The sequence below is a fragment of the Castor canadensis genome, chromosome 8 (assembly GCF_047511655.1).
Source record: "Castor canadensis chromosome 8, mCasCan1.hap1v2, whole genome shotgun sequence".
Lineage (NCBI taxonomy): Eukaryota > Metazoa > Chordata > Mammalia > Rodentia > Castoridae > Castor > Castor canadensis.
The window spans coordinates 151,230,863-151,256,087 of record NC_133393.1 but is presented as its reverse complement, the minus strand read 5'-3'; the positions used below and the strand labels follow the sequence as shown (position 1 = coordinate 151,256,087).

The following is a 25,225-nucleotide window of genomic DNA, read 5'->3' as shown; positions in this document are numbered from 1 at the left end:
CTTGAACTCAGGGCCTACACCTTGAGCTACTCTACCAACCTTTTTTTGTGATGGGTTTTTGTGAGATAGGGTCTTCATAACTATTTGCCCAGGGCTGACCTCGAACTATTATCCTCCTGATCTGTCTCCTGAGTAGGTAGGATTCCAGGTGTGAGCCACTGGAGCCTGGCATTGGGGCTTTGTAGGTGGGATTCTATCTTGAATAGTCTCCCTGCAGTTATCTGTTCAGGTCTCATGTTATATTCCTATCTTCAAAGAGGCTGTTCTTTCTCAAAAAAAAAAAAAAAAAAATCTAAATCAGACCTCTTTCTTTCTAATACTCTTCTTAAAGTCCTGTGCTTTTTCTTCCTAGCAATATCCAAATTTGGAATTACTGATTTCTGTGACTGTTATGCCTACTAGATGCTACGATCCAAAAGGGCCAGGCCCCTGTCTGTCTTGATCACGCTGACCTCTTCTCCTAGAACAGTGCCAATTTATAATGTTTAATAACATTTATTGAATAAATGAGAGAATGAGTCCTGAAATCTTATGAGTCTATGAATCTCATCTCTGGCAGGAAGCAAGGGAGGGGTGGCCCCACTGTGTGGGGGCAGTTGTCCCCAGGGCTGAAGAAGACCCAGGGGACAAGCTCCAATCTCCTGGCCTGCAGGAAGGCGTGCAATGTGACCACCCCACCTCTGCCACTGACATGCAAGCTACTGACTAGTGGGTAGGACTTCCTTCCAGGCAAGTGGATACCACTTTACCACCATAACACTACAAGTAGATGAGGGCAGGAAGAACAGGCTGGAACAGGAAGACTGCCCAAAGTGTTTCCCAGAGGTCTGAAAGGCTCTGTGAGTTGTGCTGACCCTGGAAGCCAGAGCACTTTCAATCACATGCTGCACTCTGTGCCAACCAGGCTGCAACCGCTGCCAGTATTCAGCTCCTGCCAACCACCCCTCCAAGGGGCACCTACTCCCACTGCCAGGGGTGGACAGTAGAGAAGCCCAGAGCTTGGAGACAGAGGTCCACTGCCATCAAGAGTGAAACACACAGAGGTCCCCCAAGCAGTGCTGAGAGCAGGAGCAGAGATTAGATTTCACAAGAATAGGAGAGGAATTCAAGGAGACATCTTGTCATTGTGGCAGCTTCAGTGGCATACAGCCACTTCTGTCTAGTTAAGCAAAATTCATAGAAAAAGGGGCCCCAAAGGAGGTTGTCAGTAGGAGAGGGCACTAGAGTGGGAGTCAGTATCAGTACAGCCCTAAGCACACCTCCTGCAATTGTGAGACTCAACTGTATGATGCCATTAAAATAGCACCTTCCATCCTCTCACACAAGTCGCATAGGATGAGAGGAGACCAGGATAGGGTGCATATGTGATGTGGGTCCCTTGGTGCTTGGGCAGAAAGGGAGCTCTGAACTGCTCCTCTAGAACACTGGCAATTCGTATCAGCACCTGGGATCTGCAGCACTTTTCTTTTTTAAAATTAGTATATATGAACAGTAGAAAGGGATCATATTGTGATATCCACAGACTCATAAGATGTATTTTGATAAAACTCACTCCCTCTACTATACTCCCTTAACCTCCCTTCCCGCCTCCTCCCGACATTTCAAACATTATTTACTGGGTTTCATTATGCCATTTGTGTGTGTGTGTGTGTGTGTGTGTGTGTATACACACATACATATATGTATATATGTAATGTACTTCGATCAGTTCACTCTCCAGTACGGTCCTCAGTGCAGCACTTTCCTAACAAGAGGACCTCTAGTGCAGGAAGAATAAGGATAACTATTATCTTCTTTAGGCTTTCTTTATATTTTCTAACATCTTCATAATAACCAAATGTTATTTATTTATTTTTGGTGGTACTGGGGTTTGAACTCCGTGTCTTGCACTTCCCTCTAGGCAAGCACTCTACCACTGAGCCACATCCTCAGTCCTCACATGTTATTTCTAGTATTAGAAAAGGGCAAAATCAAGTTTTAAAAACAGGCTGAACCTTAGGACTGGGATGTGGCCCAGTGGTAGAACACTTGCCCAGCATGTGTAAGGCCCTAGCTAGATTCTATCACCAGTACCACAAGGAAAAAAAAAAAAATGGGTAAACCAAACATCTCATTAGAACTTGGGGGGCAGTGTTCCAGATGGCCCCAGTGTGAGGACTATACCTCTCATTTCCTGTTATATTCCCCTGCCTGACCCCCACATGACTTAGGGCTTACCTTGGCCCTCCGCAGGTCTTTCTCACCCCCAACCTGGGCCTCAATCAGATGGTCACAGTGGATGGTTGATGGGACAGCCACCTTAGGCAGCCCACTGCTGATGAACTGCAGCATGGCCATCTGAGCTGTGGCATCCTGCATGGCCACTCGGTCAGGCCGCAGCCGCAGGTATGTCTTGCCCCGCTCAATCTCTTGGTTGGCTGGGTCATCAAGGTGTCCATACACGATCTTCTCTGAGAGGGTCAGGGGCCGGTTCAAGCTAGGGAAAGAAGGGAAAGGGTAGCTTGGTAGCAACTGTAAGACCCTGCTCACAGCCTCTCCCTCTCAGTGCATGTGGCAACCTGACAGTGGCAGAGAGAAGGGAGTTGGTGTGTGGGACCTTGAGTTCCATTCTGGTAGGGACAAATCAGTACTGCTGCCTGCAACACCTCCAGCACATGGCACAGTGCCTGGCACTTTTAGGCGCTCTACCACTTGAGCCACTTTGGCAGGCCCACTTTTAGGCGCTCAAAAATTATTTGAAGAATAAGTGAATGGTAATATTCTAAGAGATGATAGGTGTTTTGTTTTTTCTTTTCTTTTTTTTTTTTTTGAGGCATTGGGATTTGAACTCAGGGCCTCAAGCTTGCAGTCTGAGTCTCACCTTTCTCTGTTCCCTCAGCCCGACTAAGACACAGGAGACTGTGCCAGCATCCTCTTCACCCAATCTGCAGCACCTGCCATCCACAACTCTCCCCTTCACTGTTGGATGCCTGGCTCCTTAACAAGCTAAAGCTTTTCCCATTAGCCTCACTTGTTCACACTTCACTGGGAAGCATGGCTGTCAGCTCTCAAGAAAGGAAACTCAGGAGTGGAGGTATGAGTTAGTGACCAAGTGTTTACCTAGCAAGCACAAAGCTCTGACTTCAAACACCAGTACCACTGTTTCTCTGCCTTTTGGCTAAGATCAAATGTAGTTACCTATTGTTATCAGTTTAATATCTGATACATCCTTTATCAAAAGACAGTACATTAAATGGATTTGTGGAGCAGGGAGATGGAATAGGAGCTTGCTCTGTCCACTCCACACATTGACCTGGTACTGCAATACTTCCAGAAATTGTGCACCCCTTTGGGAGTACTTAAAAATGGTTGTGAAGCCAGGCACTGGTGGCTCACACCTACCATTCCAGTTACTCAGGAGACAAAGATCAGGAGGATCATAGTTCAAAGTCAGTGTGGGAAAATAGTTCATGACACCCAATCTCAAAAATACCCAACACATAAGAGCGCTGGCAGAGCGGCTCAAGCGGTAGAGCACCTGCCTAGTAAGCATGAGGCCCTGAGTTCAAACCCCAGTGTCACCAAAAAACAAAACAAACAAAATCCTAAAAATCCTAGTTACACACACATACACAGAGCAGAAATTCAGTCACCACCACTCTCATCTCTCCTTTCTTCCTAGATCCCATTTTTCTGGAGGTTTACCCCTCTTCCTCATCAGGTCCAAAATGTCAGTCTAAGCCCACTCCTCAATGGTGCACAGCCCTCTACTAGCACTCAACTGCCTCCTCCTTGCCAACTTCCCACTGCACTAGACTGAGCTAAGGCTGAAGCAGGATACCTCTCTACCTCCTGCCCTAAAGCCCCTGATGCCCACACAACACAGGAGCCATCCCCATCCCTAGGATTTCCACTCTGCCTTCCATCATTGTGGAAGCTTAAGCCAAATTTAAGACCTCCTAAGAAACAGCAGAGTTTCACCCACAGGCCATGCCCTAGTTTGAGGCCAAGGGAAAAGTGTCAGTCCGGGAGCCAGAAGATCTGGATTGAGATATGACTTTGTTCCTAATCATACTAGGGAATCAGAAAAATGAACTGCCCACCTCAGGGAGTTCCACCACCTGCTGAGTTCAGGGCTAGACTGGAAGGAAGAAACAGCCATAGCACTTCCTTTCTTTTTTGTTTGTTTGGTTTTTTTTTTTTTTTTTTTGCTTTGTTTTTGAGACAGGATCTTGTATGTAGCCCAAGCTGACTTCAAACTCACAATCCTTCTGCCTCAGCCACCATGCCCAGCTAAGTTGATTTTTAAACAATTTTATTGAAGTGTAACTAGCGAACAATAACTTGTACATATGTGAAGTATATAGTTTGGGGCTCAATGGTAGAGCGCTTGCCTATCATGTGCAAGATCCTGGATTCCTAGATTTAATTCTCAGCATAGCCACAAGAAAAAAAAGAAAGAAAGATACTGAACCTGAACCTGTCCACCTCCCCACAAAACTTTCCTCCTGCCCTTTGGTAATAATTCCTCTCACCCCATTCCCACTGATTTACCAATTCACATGCTGTTATTATAGATTACTGTTACCAGAGTACTTACTTTTGGTATCTCCTAAGCACTTCTGTGTATATAACTCATTTTATCCTCACAACACAGACAAGGAAACTGAGACAAAGAGGTGAAAGTGACTTGTCCCCATGCCACAAAGCTGGGAGTGCAAAGCCAGGACATGAGAAGTCGGCATGGTGGCTCTACTTTATGCTCTTCACATTAACATTTGCTGGATATCTCAACAGCTGGACACAGAGAGGGGCCCAGCATGCAGGAAACGTTCAATAATCAATAGTGGCATGGCCAGTATGACTGCTGGGAATGCACAGGTCCTAACCGCTTACCCCACAGTCTCCTTAAGCACTTGAAGTAAGAGTGCCCTAAGGTGCTGGCTGGCTTGGCAGCAACTGAAGACCAAATGGGGTTCTGAGAATCTCTAGGTCTGCCATCAGGAAAGTCTCACATAAAAATAGCATAAGCCTGGGGGCCTAGGACACAGCAGCATCTCTGAGGTTGATGTGTGGAGGACGATGACTCACCACATGGAACACAGACCCTCTTTCTGGGCTTAGGGGGGCAAAAAAATAGCACAAAGGCTTAAAATCCCAAACCCTTGAAAGCAGATACCTGAAATGGTATAAAAAAGCCTGCCAGCTGGCCAAGTGGCTCAAGTGGTAGAACGCCTGCATAGCAAGCAGGAGGCCCTGAGTTCAAACCCCAGTACTGCCAAAAAAAAAAAAACCTGACAATGACAAAGACTGGGATGGTTCATCATTGTGTTTCCTTGCAGATTTACTGAGGTGGGCAAAATGGGTCCACTATGTCCATCTGTCCTTATATTAGTCTGGGTGACAATCCCAAGAATCAGACCCTTTCTGATTTTTCACCAAGGTAGGGTAGTGGAAGAGTCTCTCAGCAAGGCCCCTAAAAAGTTCTAAAGCCTTCTAAAAAGTTCTTTAGAATAGAACTCTTTTTAGAATAATCTCTCCTCTGCCTTCTTCCTCTGTGTCATGTCCAACCCCAGCACTACTAACACTTGGAGCCAGGTGACGGCTGTGGGGCTGTCCTGTGCACTGCAGAATGTTTAGTGGTATTGCTGGCCCCTACCTACTTGGTAACACCCTTCCCCCGACCCTGACTCAAGTTATGACAACCAAAATGTCTCTAGACATTGGTTAAGAGTCTCCCAGGGGACAAAATCAACTACCCCCATCTCACTGAGGACCACTGCTCTATGCAACAGTGAAAATGAACAGCCCTTGTCTGCACTCACCTGCAACATGCTGAAAGTCACTGGATTTTTCTAGCTAGTGCAGGGTTGGGGAAAAATAAGCAAGAGAATTTTTTCCTTTTGCTCATTTTACTGATAAAATTAAAACCTTAAAAGCTCCCAATGCTTTAAAGGGTGTTTCTGCAATCACTGCTGTGTATGTATGTATATATTTATTTATTTATTTATATTGGTGGGACTGAGTTTGAACTCAGGGCTTCACAACTGCAAAGCAGGTGTGTTACTTCTGGAGCCATACCTCCAGTCCATTTTGCTGATTATTTTGGAGTTGAGGGGTCTCATGAACTATTTGCCCAGGGCTGGCTTCGAGCCATGATTCTCCTGATTTCTGCCTCCTGAGGAGCTAGGATTATAGGCATGAGCCACCAGCACCCATCTTGTTGCTAATTATGTAAAGCAAAAACCAAATGGCAAATAATGCTCTCTGGTCAAGTTATCTCAAGGCACACTTATGTGGTAGCTCTCCTTCCATTTATGATGAAGAGCAAGGTGAAAATGTCTTGAATAAAACCTATCATTTTTCCACTGAGCCATGGTCTGAAAACTCCAAGAATAAATAAAATTGCTTTCTGGATAAAAGAATTTGTGTAATTCTTATGTTGATGGGAACAGTGATTCTCAGTCCTGACTACACTTTAAAATCAGCTGGGAAACTGCCCAGCACTTCTCACATTTTGATGTCACATGAGTTCCTTGGGAATCCTGTTAAATGCCAGGTTCTGACTTAGTTGGTCTGGACTAGAGTCTGAGATTCTGTGGTTCTAATAGGCTCCCAGGTAAGATCAATGTTTTGGGCCTATAGGCCATTATTTTGAAGGCCAACACTACCTGAATCAGAATTGCTAAGTGGGACCCAGTGGGTTTAAAAGTTTCCTAGGTGATGCTAACACACAGCCTGATGAAGCCCACAAGAATACTAGAAAAACCAGTGGCTCTAGAGTCAGAGAGATATATGACCTTAGACAGGGTATTCCCCCAATCTGACACTCAATTTCCTCACTGTAAAATGGGAAAGGTATAAAACAACAATCTACAGGGGTTCTTGAGACTAGGAATGATGTATGTGAAGTACTGAGACCAACATGGCCACTCAGGTGGCAACATCACATCCACCCTTGATGAACAGTTCATAGGTCCTTACTGTAATCAGGGGATGCCATTCTGGAGGATGTTAGAGATGAAGATTAAGATAGTCCCTACCCTTAAAACTTAAGTGAGGATACCAGTAAATAGGAAGCAAAATGACAGGAGAGGGGAAGTATGGGATCATGGTGAGCACACTGGACCAAGGCACAGAGATGAGGTCCCATCTTTCCTGCACTGCGTGCCTTAGGCAAGATGCTGATATCTTAGCCTGTTCCTCAGCTGTACAATGGGTATTTCTCCCAGGTCACCAGGATTAGTAGCATCAGGCAGGCAAGGGCATAGCCCCATCTGCAGCTGATCAAGCTCCAAGGACAATGCTGGCTGGTATGTACTGCCAGCCCCCCACTTCTCCTCCTGTCCATGTGGTAGCAACATTTAGCCCATGACCTGACACACAAGACAGCAGGCAGAGATGAGTGCCCTTTCACCAAATGAGGAACAGGAGGCTCAGGAAAAAGACAGGCAAGATCCCACCTTAGCTTTCTTCTGGGTCCCAGCCTGAGCTCTCCTCTGGGTCTCAGTCTTAAGAGGAAATAGGGTTGTTTTCCAGCCACTGGACCTGAGAGCTCCCAGGTGGGTTGCCTGGGCTCAGCAGGCTGCCTTGAAATGGTCAGGAGGTTTGGGCCACAGCATCAAAGTGGACCGGAATCCTTCACTAGGACCCAGATCTCCAGGCCTTTTGGAAACAAGATTCTTCCTTGGCAGAGAGTGCAGAAGTTCCACCAACAATCCAGAATGACTTTCCTCTGGAGGGGCCTTTGTATTCTGAATACTTAATCCTGCCACCATCACCAACCATCTTTACCAAGTCCAACCTACGCTGCCTGAAAGAGCAAGTAGCAACAGCAGCATCCTTTAGTCATTGCTGTATCCCACCTGCAGCCTTACCGTTTGCGAACAATATTAATGTTCTTCTCCAGAAGGTCATAGCGGATGTACTCGTTGGGCTCAAAGTGGCTCATAGCCACCTTGGCCCGTTGGCACAGGGCTGAGGCCACATGGTACTGTCGCACACCCAGGGCTTTCTGCAAAATAAAGACAGCAGCATCATCAATGAATGGAGTTCTCAGTAGAGTCCATCTCTGAGGGACAGCTCAGCATGATGAAAAAAATTGAGGAATTCAAGTGTCAAGAGTTGTTCCATTATCTACCTTTTCTTACTTATCTAGTGATAAAATGTAATAATTGGTTGGTAGGTTGGCTTATGTTAAAAAAAAAAAAAAAAAAAGAGTTGTTCCATGACTGCAGTTGTGGCTTCCTCATTTGAAGCACAGGATGATACAGCAATCATAGGAACACAATATGCAGAAAGAGAAAGTGCAAGCATTTATAGCAGAATCTCTGGGGTCAACTGTCGTTTATTAAATGACATGTATCAACTGAAGAAGATCCTGAATTGTCCAAATTTCAGAGAAGCCAGGAAAGGGGACATAACTAGCTTTGATGACCACGCAGGGAGGTGAGAGGAGACCAATGCTTCCGCAGTGAAGCACTGTCCACACCACAGCTACTATTCCATCTACTGCTTCTCGGCCTTTTGGTTAAAATCAAGTATAGTATTCCATCTACACCTTATATTCCTTGAGGGTGGGATCAAGCCTTTCCATCTATTTATCTCCATCTGGCACATAGCAGAGATGCAACAAATATTGTTAACTAAATGGAAGAGTGAATGAGGAAAACTCCAGGAAGCTTTGATGTGTCTCATCCCTTCAACAGGTGGTGCCTATATCCAATTTCCCATGAGCATATACTGAACTTCCTGACTGACTTCTAGGGAGCAGTATGTGACAAGTGCTGTTGTGATTTTGCTTTTATTTTTATTTATTTATTTTTTGGTGAGACTGGGGTTTGAACTCAGGGCTTTGTACTTGCAAAGCAGGTGCTCTACCACTTGAGCCACACCTCCAGTCCAAAATTCCCATTGTCATGATTTAGCTTTTATTTTTATTTATTATCACAAGTGCTGTTGTGTGACTTTGAGACTAGAACATAAAAAGGATGGCTTCTGCCTGGCCTGCTCATGTGTACTTGTGCTTTCTCGCACTGATTTTCCCCCACCCTCTCCCAGATTGCTCTTGGGGAAAACAGTCACCATGTTGTTAAAATATTTAAGCAGTCCTGGAAGGGATCCACACAGAGAGGAACAGAGGTTTCTTGTCAACCAGCATCATCTTGTGAGTGAGCTGCCTTGCAAGTGGACACTCCAGCCCAAATCAAAATCTTCAGGTGAGAAAGAGGAATAAAGGACAATGATGGAGGGAGTGAATTCAACTATGATATATTGTAAGAATATATTCTGTAAATGTCACAATGTACCCCAATACAATAATAAAAAATAAATTGAAAAAATGCTTCAGATAACTACAGCTTCAGGTAATCTGTGTGTGTGTGTGTGTGTGTGTGTGTGTGTGTGTGTGTGTTGCACCTATGTGTACACATGGGCTGTGGACAGAACCCAAGGCCTCATGCATACAAGGCAAGTGTTCTACCATGGAGCTACCCTCCCAGCCCCCAACTGCAACCTTTTTTTTTGGGGGGTACTGGGGTTTGAACTCAGGGCCTCACACTTACTAGGCAGGCATTCTACCAACTTAAGACACTCTGCCAGCCCCAACTGCAACTTCTTGAGTGACCCTACACTAAAACCATCCACCCAAATTGCTCCTAAATTTCTGGCCCACAGAAACTGTGAGAGATAAATGTTTACTGTTGTTTTAAGCCTTTAATTTCAGGGGCAGTTTGTTATACAGCAATAGGTAAAAGATTATTAGGATGAGGTGTGTGTATTAGTTAATTTTAAAACGTGGATGACAACCTTTACAGGGTACATTGTGATCTGGAAAGAATAAATGAATTCAAAGAAATAACAGCAGGAAGGAAAAAGTGGCTTCCTTTTTAGGTGGCTAGTATCCCAGGAAAGGGTAGAGGCAAAGCTAAAGCCACAGCTTCAGAGTCCCTTCTTTATGTCACCTGGATATTTAAATCCAAACCCTGCCAAACTCAACATCAGAATGTAGTAAAAGTCCATAGCGGCCAGCCTTGTTCAGGTCACCCTATGGTAAGAACAAGTCATGTTGTAAAACAGCATACCAACCACCATTCATCTTCTCTTAATGGCCACAGGAGCAACTTCCCCAGTGCAGAGCTCAGTTCTTCTTGCCTTCAAGCTCAAACTCCACCAGCAGAGCTTCATGGGATAGGTGTCAAGGACCCACCAATGACACCATGCCTGCGCATGGGGAAGAATGCAGTGTATTTCCACTGTAGTTGTAACCACTCCATCCCATGACAATGGGAGGACTCTGTGCAAGGGGCAAAGGGGCAGAGACCTGGGACTTAAGTTGGGCACTACTGTTTATGGTCTGAGTAATTTTGGACTATTTAACCTCCCTAAGCACTCACTTCCTTAAAGAGCCACTGTGAGATCAGGAGAGATCACATTAAGTTCTCAGTAGTTTCTATTACTCCTGTGCACTGATAAGCACATACATAGCCCCATCTGTGTTCTGTACACAAATAAGAAAAAAGTACAAGATGTCCTATAACTCACTTTTTTTATTTATTAATATAGTTGAGACACCTTTCCTGTGTCTACATAGGCCTATTTATTTTTGCAAATTAACTGTACTAACCAACAGAAATAAAAATGAGTTTAACAATACCTAGTGTCTAGCCTAGCATGTCAAACCACTGTAATTCTAATCACAGCACCGGGAAAAGGTAAAGTCCCAATTCCCAAAAGCAAGGGAACAATTAGGCAACTATGGACTACCAACACTGAAAAACAGGCTTAAGAAAGAATACCAGCAGGATGGTGGGACATGCCTATAACCCCAGCACTCAGGAGGCTGAGGCAGGAAGATGGTGAGTTCAGAGTCAACCTGGACTACACAGCAAGAGCCTGTCTCTAAAAATCCATGAGATGTCATGCATGAACTGTGAAGAACAGGGCATATTAACATGCTTACCTGTAGACTAAGGGTAAGGATACTATGTATCATTCGTTCATAAATCACATTTCTCTCATATGTAAAAGACTAGCTGCTGGGTGCCAGTGGCTCACACCTGTAATTCTAGCTACTTGGGAGGCTGAGATCAGCAGGATTGTAGTTTGAAGCCAGCCAAGGGAAATAGTTCTCAAGACCCCATCTCTAAAACATCCAGAGCAAAATGGACTCGAGGTCTGGCTCAAGAGGTAGGGTGCCTAATTTGCAAGCTCGAAGTCCTGAGTTGAAACCCCAGTCCTGCAGCCTTGTACCAAGCATTTCTTGCCTATGTTGAATTCCAACTGCAACAGTGAAAAATAACTTATTCCTGTCTCACAGATGTGGAACCTGAAGGTCAGCAAGTTAAGTTTGATGTCACGCACCTGGTTTGCAGTGAGTCCAGGATGAAGCTCGGGTCCATCCTTTTCAGAGAGGGGACATTTCTGGATTCTCCTACTTCCAGATTCAGGGCCAGTTGCTCTTTCCTCTCTTAGCCCTCCTTTCCCAGCACTATGATGGTTCAGATTGAGCACTTAAGAGTTTGATTACCCAAGCTGGCTCCACCACTTACCTGCTGTGACCCCAGGCAAATTATTTAACCTCCCTGAGTCTGTGTTTCACCTTCATGAAAATGGACATAAACTTCATAGTGTTAACAGCAAATGAAATCATCTGCAGAAAGCACTTTGCATGAGTCTGTTCACAGTGTAAGTGTTTGCTATGTGTTATGCTCTATCTTCCTTCACAAAGGGGACAGATGCAAATGAGAGGTGGGGAAGTTGTATTCCTTTTCTGGATAATACAAGAAGCAGCAAGCCTTTTCATTTTTTCCTATTGCAACAGACTTTTAAAGGACCTTTCAGCTTTATTTTTTTTTTTTTTCTCAACCTGTAAAGTGATTTATTAGCAAAGGGGGGGATTAAACCTCTAGAGGTGAGGTAGGCAGTTTTGGTTAGGACCAATTTCATGGAAATGTAGGGGCTTGGAGTTGGGGTCTTTTTGTTTGTTTGTTTTTTGGAAGTACTGGGGTTTGAACTCAGGGCCTACACCTTGAGCCACTCCACCAGCCTTTTTTTTTTTTTTTTTTGTGAAGGGTTTTTTCGAGAAAAGGTCTTGCTAACTATTAGCATAGGCTGACTTTGAACCGTGATCCTCCTGATCTCTGCCTCTGAGTAGCTAGGATTATATTACGTGTGAACCACCACGGCACTCAGCATCAGAGTTTTTTCCCTTTCAGCTTTAATGCTAACAACTAATTAATATTTTCTGGTGGCTTAACCATTAATATATTTAAGCACAAATCACATTTTATAAATCTGCAAATTCATTTTAACTGTGACCTTTAATTGAAATGTCAGAAATGTTTTAGAAAAATCTTAATTTGAAAACAGCAGCCAGGAAATGGTGGCTCATACCTGTAATCTTAGCTACTCAGGAGGTAGAGCCTAGCCCAGCCCAGGCAAATAGTTCATGAAACTCTATCTTGAAAATACCCAACGCAACTTTGATCACATGATAAAGTGAGAACACACAAGGAAGGTATGAGGATAGGTAAGACACCCAAAAAATTAGATAGCATTTGTTGCCCTCAACACAGAGAAACTAACGCAGAAACTTTAAAGCAACTGAGGCCAATAGAAGAAGGGGACCAGGAACTAGAGAAAAGGTTAGTTTGAGAAGAATTAACTTAGAAGGTAACACACATGTACAGGAAATCAATGCATGTCAACTCCCTGGATAGCTATTCTTATCTCAACTAGCAAAAACCCTTGGTCCTTACTATTATTGCTTATACTCTCTTTTCAATAAAATTAGAGATAAGGGCAGAATAGTTTCTGCCTGGTAGCGAGGGGTAAGGAGGGGATAAGGGCAGGAGTGGGGGTGAAAGAGGGGGGCGGTCAAGGGGGGAGAAATGACCCAAACAATGTATGCACATATGAATAAAATAAAAATTTTTTAAAAATAAAAAATAAAAATAAAAACAAAAAAAAATAAGTGCAAACTAAAAAAAAAAAAAGAAAATACCCAACGTAAAAAAGCAAGTTTGAGGCCCCAAATTCAAACCCCAGTACAAAAAAAAAAAAAGCACCAAAGGAAAATATCCCAGAATCTAATGTAGTTGGCTCTTTATTGAAAGTGTACTGAAGTGTTCTCATGAAGTTAAACAGTTTTGCTGTGGAACAATACTACTCTTGCACTTCCTGTATTTAGTACAACAGATCAAACAAATAAAAAATACCATGGAGCAGGTTCGGCTAATCTTGTGAGAGCAGTTAACAAGACAAATCAATAATTTTGCCAGTCTTAGATGCTCTTAGAATTTGAAGAAGTTTAAGACAATTAAGTTCTGCCTAATAAAATATAAAATCTTTGTACATTTTTTACCAGTTTTCCCTTTTTCAAGAAGCCATCTTATTAAAAACAAATAAGTGAGCCAAGAGAGACAAGCATTCTCTGTGGCACTGTTTTTAGAGAACCTAATTTCCATAAATAAAGGCACTGAGGGCTGGCAGTGCCTCAAGAGGTAGAATTGCCTGACTAACAAGCATGAGGCCTTGAGTTCAAACCCCAGTACCACCAAAAGAGAAGGGTTTTTTTAAAAAAAATAAAGCCCTGACTAAATAAATCATGTCTCATTCACCATTCTACCACTGAGTGATACTATGGTAAACAGCAGCTTAAAAAGAAGATAGAGCCGGGCATGGTGATATATGCCTAGAATTCTAGCACTTGGGAATCTAAGGCAAGAGGAGTTTGAGTTCAAGGCCAGCCCGGACTAGGTAGTGAGACCCTGTCTCAAATAAATAAATAAGGCCAGGCATGGTACCTCATACCTGTAATCCAGCTACTTGGGAGGCAGAAATGGAGAGGATCTGGGTTTGAGGCCAGTCCAGGCAAAAAGTTAGTGAGACCCCCATCTCAAATACACCTGGAAACGGTGCCTCGTGCTGGAGGTCACAGCAACACAAGAGGCCATAGGTAGGAGAACCATGATCTGGTAGTGGCCCCACACCAAAACTTAAGACCCTACCTAAAAAATAACCAAAAAATACAAAAAGGGGTAGAGGTGTGGCACAACTGGGAAAGCATCTGACTATTAAGTATGAGGACATATGTTCACACCCTAGTATAATGTAAATAAATAAAATTAAAATAAATTAAAATTGCAAAAAAAAAAAAAGAGAAAAGAAAAAATTTTTGCGCTTGTAAAGCAGATACTCTACTGCTTGAGCTTTACTCCAGTCCATTTTGCTCTGGTTATTTTGGAGATGGGGGTCCCATGAACTATTTGCCCAGGCTGGCCTCGAAGCTCATTCCTCTGTTCTCAACCTTTCAAGTAGCTAAGATGACAGGTGTGAGCCACCAGTGGCCAACTAAAGTTAAAAATGCTTAAAAGAATACAATAAGCCGGGTGCCAGTGGCTCACACCTGTAATCCTAGCTACTCAGGAGGCAGACATCAGGAGGATCACAATTCCAAGCCAGTCCCAAGCAAATAGTTCCCAAGACCTTATCTAGGAAAAAAAAAACATCACACACAAAAAAAGAGGGCTAGTGAAGTGGCTCAAGTGGTATAGCATCTTCCTTGCAAGCATGAGTTCCTGAGTTCAAACCCAAAATTAACCTTTACAGGCAGGGAAACCTCCAAGACATGGTCAGTAAAAATAATGAGTAGGAAAACAGTATGTTGCACTTCTGTAATTCTACCATTGTACATATCTGTACAATAATAAATAAATATAAATATGTTTAGGGAAAAAATGAAATAGTATGCCTAAACCGCTTATCTCTATGGATTACAATCATGGGTGTTTTTACTATGTTATGTATTTCTGCACATTTTAAATATTGCATGATACAGTATACATATGAGCTTTTTTCTTTTTTTTTCTATTTTTGCAGTGCTGAGAATTGAACCCAGGGCCTTGTGCATACTAGGCAATACGAATTTCTTTTGTAATCAGGAAAAAGAATGAAAAAGGCAAATAGATTTAAAAAAGCATGTTAAATGCGGAGGAACAGAATTGTTTGGAGGCAATGTGACAATAATCCAAAGTGTTTATTTATTTTTTTAATGTGCAAAGCTGGGATGGGGACGTGGCTCAAGTAGGAGAGCTAGTGGCTGGCCCTGAGTTTATTCCACAAGTTAACTTACAGAAATTTATCATCATGAACAGTAAAAGGTGGGAAAAGTACTTTTACCATACAGATTTCATTATCAGAGATCTAACTTAGCATTACCACCAAAAGGACAATGTGGAATTGATGCCTCCTGGTGGCACAGCTTCACCTAGGAAGAATTCTTGAACCTCAACCTAAGCAAGCTTTGGGACTGACATCCTTACATTCAGTGCAGGGCAAATGAAGGGGACATAAAGAACAGTTAAAACCAGAATGTGGACATTCCACAAGAAAACTGGCATGGTAATTTTTTTAAAAGGTCAATGTAATTGGTGAAAAGAGAGGGTACTGTTGTGGATTAAGACAGACCAAAAAAGGTAAAACCAATGCAATGTCCAATTGCTTAATTAGATCTTATTGCGGTTTTTTTTGCAGTGCTAGAATTTGAACACAGGGCCTATACCTTGAGCCACCCCACCAGTCCTTTTTTTGTGATGGGTTGTTTTAATTTAATTAGTTCCTGACTTGGAAAAAAACAGCTATCAAAGCCTTTTTTTCTTTTTTGCTGGGGGGGGGCGGTGCAGTACATGCGTTTGAACTCAGGGTCTCACGCTTGCTAGGCAGATACTTGAGCCACTCTGCTAGCCCTTGAAGCCATTTTTGGAAGAAATTAAAATGTAGTCCGAGTATAATTGATATGTGTATGTGTCCATGCACGAACACTAGGCAAGCTCTCTACCACCAAGTTATAACCCCAGCCCTTGACATGCTTTTAAAGAGATGAATACAGCAGGGCGCAGGTGCTGGTGACTCACACCTGTAATCTTAGCTACTCAGGAGGCACAGATCAAGAGGATCCTGGTTCAAGGCCAGCCTGGGCAAATAGTTCAGGAGACCCTATTTTGAAAATACCCAACGCAAAAAAGGGCTGGCAGAGTGACTCAAGAGGCAGAGTACCTGCCTAGTCAATAGGAGACTCTGAGTTCAAACCCCAGTACCACTCCCCACCCCCCACCAAAACAAAACAAAACAAAAGACAAATGCTGAAGTTTTTAGGAGCAAGGTGTCAGAATATTTACTTATTTCTTTTGAAAATATTCAGAAAAAATTAATTTAAAAACATAGATGAAACTGGAGGTGTGGCTTAAGTGATAGAGCACCTGCTTTCCAAGCACAAAGTTCTGAGTTCAAACCCCAGGCCCACTGAAAAAAATACAGATGAAGCAAATAAGGTAAAGTATTAAAAACTGTTGAATTTAGTTGGTAATAGATAAATGTCTTCATACCATTTTCTCTTTTTCCTTATATGTGGAAAGTCATTAAAAAAAATCTTTTAAGTAGGCATCACTTATAGACTAAATTCATACACTAGAATTATGGTTTATTTTTTACTTCTTGAGTTTTCTCTTTTTCCCAAATGTTCTACAAATGACTCATTATAATACTTCTTATAACTAGAAAAAAATGTAACCAATGTTAATTTTAATTTAAAACCTAAATGGTCAGCACCAAAAATAATATCCATGTAGACTGCTAGCTGGGGAGTAAAAGCAAACTGGTTCAGTCTTTTCATAAAGCCGCCTGTCAATGGGAAGCCCATAGGAATGACCATATCCTTTGACCCAGCAATTCTGTATCTGAGGATCTATCCTAAAGAAGTAATTCTAGGAGCTGGGGGTGACTCCAGTGGTAGACTGCTTGCCTAGCAAGTACAAGGCAAGTTCAAGCACCTTACCACAAAAAAAGAAAGACAGAAAAAAAAAAACCTAAAGAAATAATTCTAACCCAGGTGTGGTGGTGCACACATGCAATTCCAGCTATTCAGGAGATGAAGCCAGGATGGTAAATTTGAGGCCAGCCAGGGCAAGAAGTTAGTGAGACCCTGTCTCAAAGACAAAACAACAAAAAATACAAAATAGAACAGCTGAAAACATGGCTTAAGTGGTAGAGCATTTGCCTTAGCACGCACAAGGCACCAGGTTCAATCCCTAGTACCACAAATGCACGCAGAAATCACTCTAAGCTAAGCACATGTGGCTCACGCCTACCATAAAGGATCTTTTTATGTATGTATGTATGTATGCATTTAACTTATTGGCAGCCCTGGGGTTTGAATTTAGGACCTCACCCTTGCTAGACAGGCACTCTACTACATAATCATGCCCACAGCGTTTTTTTCCTTTTAGTTATTTTTGGATAAAGTGTCATGTTTGCCTGGCCAATGTAGCTGGAAGGACAGGTGTGCACCACCACACCCAACTTGTTCTTTATTATTTTTTTTTTTTTTTTTTTGGTGGTACTGGAGTTTGAACTCAGAGCCTCCTGCTTGTTAGGCAGCCGCTCTACCACTTGACCCACTCCTCTTTTGTGTTAGGTATTTTCAAGACAGAGTCTCTCCAACTATTTGCCCAAGGTGGCTCTGAACCTTAATCCTCCTGAACTAGGATTACAGGTGTAAATCACTGCACCAGGCTCCGAATTTTTTTTTTTTCTTTGAGGTGAGGGGGACTGGGGTTTGAACTCAGGGCTTCACACTTGCAAAGCAGGTACTCTACCATTTGAGTCAAACCTTCAGACCCCAGCTTGTTGTTTGAGCTGGGATCTCACTAACTTTTTGTCCAGGCTGGCCTCAGTGATCCTCCCAATCTCTTCCTCACAAGTAGCTGAGCCACCACACCTAGCTATCACGAAGGATCGTATAGGTGTAGAAGAACAGCTACACCATAGCACCTTAATAACTTTGCACAACAGCTTATGAGTCTTGGTGACTCCTGCCCAGCAGGAGAGGATACTATAAGGCCCTGTCCCACTAGCCTCCCATCTCCCCTGGAACACTGGCAGAACACAGTTTCTCCCTACTCCCGGCTCTGATATAACATGGAGCTCTGAGTACCAACCCCATACTAGCACCAGGACTGCACATTTCAGAATTGAAATGGGAGCTGAAAAAGGTCTTCTCTGTCCACTGATACTGTACTTAATGCCTAATACCCCTCCTCTCCACCTCAGTATGTTATCTCCAGTGGTGGGGACTTACTGCCTTATAAGGCAGTCCGTTTCACCACAAGGAAGCTGCAGGGACTCGGATGGGGTCAGACCCTGGTTCTTCTGACCCTGACCTCAACAGCCTGGCAAAGAAGCCTTGGGGAGAGGGAGTGCTCCTTGTAGGTGGACAACACAGGAATGCCTGTTAGTCACCACCCTCCTGAAGAGAGGCATCTTCCCACACTTCCACTGTGGCTTCTAACAATTTTCTCCCACCCTCAGTGGTAGGCAACACCTGGCATCTCTCCTAAGAGTCCAAAGCTAAACAGTTCCCTCCTGCCGGCAGACAATCAGCTAGCTTGGTTGCTATGCAACTAGAAGGAACAAAAGTGGTGCAATCCTTTTCAGAAGCAAGGAGCCATCTCCCCCAAGTCACAGCCTCTAAATGGGCACCAAAGACAGAAGTAGATTCATTCATCTGCCTAATTGTCCTCTGCTGCCACTTCAGAAGCAGAGACTCCAGGCATACAGTAAGCTGCATACAAATCTGAGCCCTGCTCTGGCCCTGAGAGCAGGCAGGAGTTCTGCACCAACACACATGAGTAGGACATGCTTGTAAGCAACACGGGCAGCCTGAGCTCAGAGAGGACTAATTCTGCCTCTGTGAGACCCATACCTCTGCCTCACTGGTATCTGGGGCAGAGGCCATCATTGCCCCAAAGAGACAAACACCCAGGCAGGCCGGGGCCAACTGAACTGTGCCCCCTATATCGAGCCTACTCTACAGAGATTTAGCTTCAACTCCCAGGGGAGTATTCTGGGGAAAGTCTGGCTGACTGGTTAAAAACTTGAGTTCTGCAGTCCAACACACATCTGCATTCAAAACTTGGCTCTGCTACAGCTAGCTGTGACCTCAGCTGAGCTATTTAACCTCTCTGGGCCTCAGTTTCATCATTACAAAAACAGGCCAGTAATACTTGCATCTTAGTGTTGTTGTGAAGGGCAAATGAGGCAACAGAACAAGATCTAGTTCCGTGACGGGTGATAGGGACTGAACTCAGCATGTGGCAGCTAATATGGCTCACCTGTTTCCCCAGGCCTGAACCTGCGTTCTAACATTGTCACAGCAGCAGGCAGACCACACATCCACCACCACAAGTGTGCCAGATGGAGGGCTGAGTTTACACTGAGGTCCCCTCTGCACACCCACTTACCTTCTCCTGCTTCAGCCCAATAGGCTAGTTATTGAAATGACTTCCATCTCAGCAGTACAGGGGAAAAATTTTGTGTTACTATGTGTATATCATATGAGTTTCCCATTTTAAAGAAGTGTGAACTACAATAGAATGCCCAATATATAACCCATAAAACATAATTAAATATTTGACAATTACGAAGACACTAAAATGAGAGCTCTTTCTCAGGACTCTCATTTTAAGTCAGCTCTGTAGCTCCCTCAGCAAATGCAGGCATGGCACAGGGAATGTTTATAAATAACAGTAACAATACAAATGCCCAGAGAAAAAGAAGAGACCCAGCTATAAGGCACTGAAGAAAAGTTGGGGGATTTAAAGAAACTTCTGATGCCTCTTTGGTACCTCCCACAAATGCCCAATCAGAAACAGTCTCCATCTCTGCAAGGTGGAAGCAGAAATACTTTCACTGGGCCTAAATTAAGGGCCCATATTTAATATTTAATGACAATGCAACAAATGCAATTTCAGAGTTCCTTTCTTCCATGTTGCCCTCCTCAGGGAATAAAAAACAAAACCAGCAGATTCATTTCTACCTCGTACCCTACCTCTCATAGCAGCACCAAAAGATCTTCCTGAACACTACTACGTATCCGCCATCTATGGAGATTAGGGGAGGAACAATTATTCGTCTAGAACCAGGCTTTTTTTTTTTTTTTTTTAAAGAACAGTGTTGGGGATCAAACCCTGGGTCTTACCCATGCTAAGCAAGTACTCTATCACTGAACTGTATTCTCAGCCCCCAAACCATGATAAACAGAGGTGATGGAGGCCATAGAGCCCTAGAGACATAAACTAACAATCATATATCCAGCACCAGACTTGCCCCAAGAACTTTATACACATAATCCCATAACTAATCTGTGAGGCAGAGAGTACTATGCCCATTTTAAACATCAGGAAACTATGGCTCTGGAATGTTAACTATTTTACCAGGTCATATAGCAAAGGTGGAAATCCAGACCTGGCTCCAAAGCTGGTGCCATTCCCTTTGGCCTAAGCTTTGCAAAATGAGCCCAAGAAAACTATTCTGTATGCCTTCCAGGAACTCCAAAATAGATTCTACACAGGTCCACTCTTGGGCAACCTGAGGGAAGTCTCCCCTATTCTCAATGTTAGGAAGGACCTACTTCTAAAATACTATCAGAAACCATTCACAAATCTTTATAGCACATGAAACTGAGTTTAATTAAAGAACCTGTCAAATACTAGGCCTTCAGAGCCCCGCTTTGTGTATGTATGTGGAGGGGCGGGGTGCTGTGCCTGGACTCAGGACCTTAAACTGCTAGACTAGTGCTCTACTACTAAGCTACATCCCCAGCCCTCTGTAACAAGAAGCTTCCCTGAAGTCCCTTCCGTCCTATCAGCTGATAGATACAAAGCTTACCAATGACTTCCAAAGCAGAAGCTGGAAAAACCAGGCCCATAAAAGACAGTTGGAGCCAGCAAAAACTCAACTCTCATTTTAAATACTTCCCAGACGGCTGTCTCTGGAGCCACACCAGGTACTAAAACAAAACTAGAGATAGAACAGGGCTCACTTGAGATGTGATGCTCAGACTAAAGTGGGCAGCCTTGGATAAGATACTTTGACCTCATCTAGTTCACTCTCCTGAGAAAGAGGCACCTGCTGAAAACTGGTGAAAAGATAAAGAATTTACAAATGCACTTCTGTCCTCAGCCAAGTTTTATAAGTACTATGCAAACGCATGGCTACTGAATCCAAGTTTACACAAACCTGTAATAGATGACCCAAATCTAGGCATCACCCCTTTATCACTCACGTTCCTCACCCAACCCATCTGCCTCCAAAACATATGCAGATTCTGAGCAGATTCCCTTCACTTCACTAGCAGAACTCTAGTCCAGGGCACTTTGACCACATTCCAGCAGCCCCCCCATACCTCTCCCTGTCTCTTTTTTATTTATTTATTTTTTTGCAGTACTGGGGTTTGAACTCAGGGTCTACACCTTGAGCCACTCCACTAGCCCTTTTTTGTGATAAGTTTTTTCAAGATATCATCTCACAAATTATTTGCCCAGGTTGGCTCCGAACAGAAAGCTTCCTGATCTCTGCCTGGAGTAGCTAGGAATACAGGTGTGAACCACCAGTACCCAGCCTACCTCTTGTTTGGACCCTCTATGTCCCATCATCCACACAGCAGCCCAAATGATTTTTCTCAGGCATAAATCAGATAATGTCACTCTCTGCCTTAAAATCTTCCAGTGGACTTTCACTGAACTTGGGAGTAAAACCCAAACTCCTTACTGAACCCTGCATGACTGCCCACAGCCTGCTCAGCCCCTCCTTTCCTCATCAGAATAACCCGGTTAGAATTCAAAGCAAAATTTAAAAAAAAAGAAACAACACATGGCACTTTACAGAAAACTTCTGTGGAAGATGGCAGACTTCTCTGTAGCTAATTTCCATCCTTGATTTACATGCATGACTTCTCCCAAGGTTACATAAGAAGCCAAACTCAAGTACTTCAAGGCAAAACCAAAGATCTGAGAAATGTATCTGATGTGCTCAAACCTCTTATTTACTGCATATAGTCATATGTACAGAAATAAATATTAAAATCAGAGAGTAAATATGGCTTTTCAAAAAAAAAAAAAAATCTCAGCTCTTATTTTTTCTTACTGTTTGTAACCTTTCTACCTGATAGCAGGTACTGTCAAGCAATATTACACACGCTGAACTTAGCGTTGTTCTCCGGTAATGGACCATCAATGGTGTCTTGGCCCAATGCTGAGTCTTGATATGAAAGGGAAGCAGTACGGTGCCAGCTGCTAGCCCTCAGGCTTTGGAATCAGAAACATAGATCCAATCACATTTACAAACAACTAGTATAAGGTCCTATGCAATTTACCTTATTTTAATGAGAATATAGTATTTACTAGTTCCAGGCAGGGTTATAAAATACTTTACAACTATTACATGATTAAAAGAAATGTAGTATTATTATACTATTTTACAGATGAGCAAACAACCCAGTGAGGTCGCTCAAGGTCACAGCTACTCAGTATTAGAGCCAGGATTCAAACCCAGGCAGACTGATGCCAGTGTCCATATTATTAACCATTATACTATTTCCTCCCTTTTTTTTTTTTTGTGGTACTGGAGCTTGAAATCAGGGCCTTCACCTTCAGCCACTTCACCAGCCCTATTTTTGTGAAGGGTTTTTTGAGATAGGGTCTCTTGAACTATTTGCCCTAGTTGGCTTGAAACCATGATCCTCCTGATCTCTGCCTACTGAGTAGCTAGGATTACAGGTGTGAGCCACCTGTGCCCAGCACACTGTTTCCTCTTTAATCTTGTTTCTTCAACTATAAAATAGGGCTCATAGGTCTGCCTTACCCCAAAGCATCATAAACTATTATTGGGACACACTAAGGTAAATGTTTGCTATTATTAGTGACAGTAGTAAAGTCATCATTCTACCATCTACCTTTACCTTTGGTTCAGCCAGAAGAAGAAAAATATTTTGGCTGAGAAAGATCTCAAAGTCCTCTGCAGTTGGGTACATTAGAATACAGTGGACTTCCACAAGAACAGGAACTGCCTTCTTTACTTGTCAATGTTTCTACTGGATATGGTGGTGGTGCCAATACACACGATCCCACAAGTACCTGTCTGCCTGTAATCTCAGCACTCAGGAGGCTAAGGCACAAGGATCATGAGTATGAGGCCAAACTGGGCTACAGTTAGACTCAGTCTCAGAAAAAAAAAAAAACATAAAAAAAACAATATTTCTGAAGCAAGCAATGGATTCTCAGAAAGTATATGGGGAAGAAGGAATGACTATCAATAGGGCTCTAAAGACATGACTACTAAGGTAGTAACCATCACTTGTCAAAGCACAAAATAGGTAAATGTCAGAGGTTCTCAGAGGATAGGGTTAGTTGGTCATTACTTGAGACAGCCTGGCTGCTGGGAGGCAGTAGTATAATGCAAAGTGCATAATTCTGTTCATTCATTTCAGTTGAACACATATATAAGGGGACCTAGATTTTAATCCTGACTCTGCTACAGCCAGTCTCCTAGCTTCAAGGTCTTAGTCTCCATCTATAAAAGAGGAGGTTGGACTACCAGGTTGTAAACACATTCTACTTGCTCATCACTTTAAAATAGTCCAAGAACTCTATAAGCATTTGTTTAACAAAGATCATCACTATCTAATAGATAACATATTAATGAAGTTACAAGCTCAAGGTCACAGGATCAGTGTAGAGCATGAACTACAGCCTAGATCTCCTTCTATCATCATTTTATCATTCATGCTTTCCGAGATCCTGTTCAGTTAAAAAATGTGACATAACTCCTTTCTTCCAAGCTCAATAAGCCACTTGTTCTACCAAATAATCTTGTCTGTCTCCATTAAATCATAGGACAGCAGGATCAGGAAAAAATTATTTCCACATTACTAAAGAATGAAAGGACCTGAAGAAATAATTAGGTGTAAATCCCTTGTCTTTGCCCAAAAAATTAGAGGTATTTTCAGATACCGGAACTGGGGTTTGAACTCAGGGCCTACACCTTGAGCCACTCTACCAGTCCTTTTTGTATTAGGTATTTTCGAGATAGGGTCTCTCGAACTATTTGCCCGGGTTGGCTTCCAACTGTGCTCCTCCTGATCTCTGTCTCCTAAGTAGCTAAGATTACAGGTGTGAGCCACAGGCCCCCAGCTTTCAGACACTTTTAACATTTAAATTTAAGCAATGTGATGAAAAATAACTTTAAGTAACAATGCTTCCTGAGATTACAGCACTGTAACTTCTTCATTAAACCTATATTGAAAGTTGTGCTGCTTGATTCAAAGAAGAGTCACAAAGTTAACAAAAGTTGACAGAAGTCAACTTGCTTTATTAACACAATACACAGTTGATATTGAACTCCCGAGTATAACACCTTCTTAGGGTTGTCAAGTTAGGAGTGAAAAACCATCTGACAGTCACAACGTTCTAGATGGCTCGTAACAGGAGAGTCAAGGTCAAACTGTTGAGTCTCATTTTCCACCTAGTATTTGAAAAGTACCTAATTTAAAGCTTAAAAGACTCCATTCTGTACTCTCACAAATTCAAACGTCCACACCCCAACTCAGAAAGTTCTGTGAGGGTTGGCTGACATGAACAGGAGAATAGAGGGGTTGTAGGGTCACTGCTCAGAGTACAGCACTTGGATGACACTCATGAGAGCCAGGACTTACATCTGCTTTTTTGCAGTTTTATCACCTATCAAATAGGGAAGCTCATCTGACGTCTATCTCACTAGATGAATATATGAGTCAGTTTACATTCGAAGGTATAAAAAAACAGTTCTAAAATCCGGTGCAAAAGTGAGATACTATGGTGATACTGCCGATTTACTATGTCAGGTCCAAGAACAACACTCTTCCATTCTCGACGCTATGTTCCAAAAAGTCCTCAAAAAGTGGCATAGGATACTAGCTTCTGCAGACTCCAGGCCTGGTGGATATAGCAGAACTATGGCTAGCAACTCTCTGTTGCTGAGGAGAAAGAGAAGGCTTCAGCAACTGGACCTAAATGTCTGCACAACCACCGCGCCCCCCAGTCACCTTGTGCTCACCTTGAAGCACAGAAAGACACACGAAGGAGTGGGGAGTACCGTCAAGAGAAAGAAAGAAGGGGTGCCTCTACTCTTCACCAGGCCGCTGCTGCTTAGACCCACTCTTTTCCCCGGGCGGAGATAGGGCAGGGACGCTGACTGGGCCAGGGACGCCTTGACCTAGGGGTCAAGGAAGGACTGGGCGCGGGCTCTCGGCCCGCAATTGGAATGGGTACACGAAAAATCTAACCGAGGTCGGGCCCGCCCTGCCAGAACTCTCCTACCGCCGCAGGCACAGTAGAAGACACCCCGCCCTCGCGCACCCACACAGTCCTAAGCT

General features: G+C 43.2%; 1 protein-coding gene, 1 long non-coding RNA gene and 1 other non-coding gene across 3 annotated transcripts in view; 1 reads left to right on the top strand and 2 right to left on the bottom strand.

The window, feature by feature from the left end:
- Window positions 1-25,225, bottom strand: part of Aco2 (aconitase 2) — a 43,649-nt gene that overhangs the window by 18,263 nt on the left and 161 nt on the right. The window contains exons 2-3 of the mRNA XM_020168166.2: window positions 7,857-7,993; window positions 2,218-2,476 (exon numbers count right to left, since the gene is read on the bottom strand). Of these exons, the coding sequence (XP_020023755.1) occupies window positions 2,218-2,476; window positions 7,857-7,993 (396 nt within the window). The remainder of the gene's footprint in view (window positions 1-2,217; window positions 2,477-7,856; window positions 7,994-25,225) is intronic.
- Window positions 3,138-3,329, top strand: LOC141425975 (U2 spliceosomal RNA). The gene has a single exon (XR_012451100.1). It is a non-coding gene; the product is annotated as a U2 spliceosomal RNA (small nuclear RNA).
- LOC141425852 (uncharacterized) lies at window positions 8,178-25,224 on the bottom strand. Its single transcript, XR_012451012.1, has 2 exons — window positions 11,341-25,224; window positions 8,178-10,200 (listed from the first exon to the last, which is right to left on the bottom strand). It is a non-coding gene; the product is annotated as an uncharacterized lncRNA (long non-coding RNA).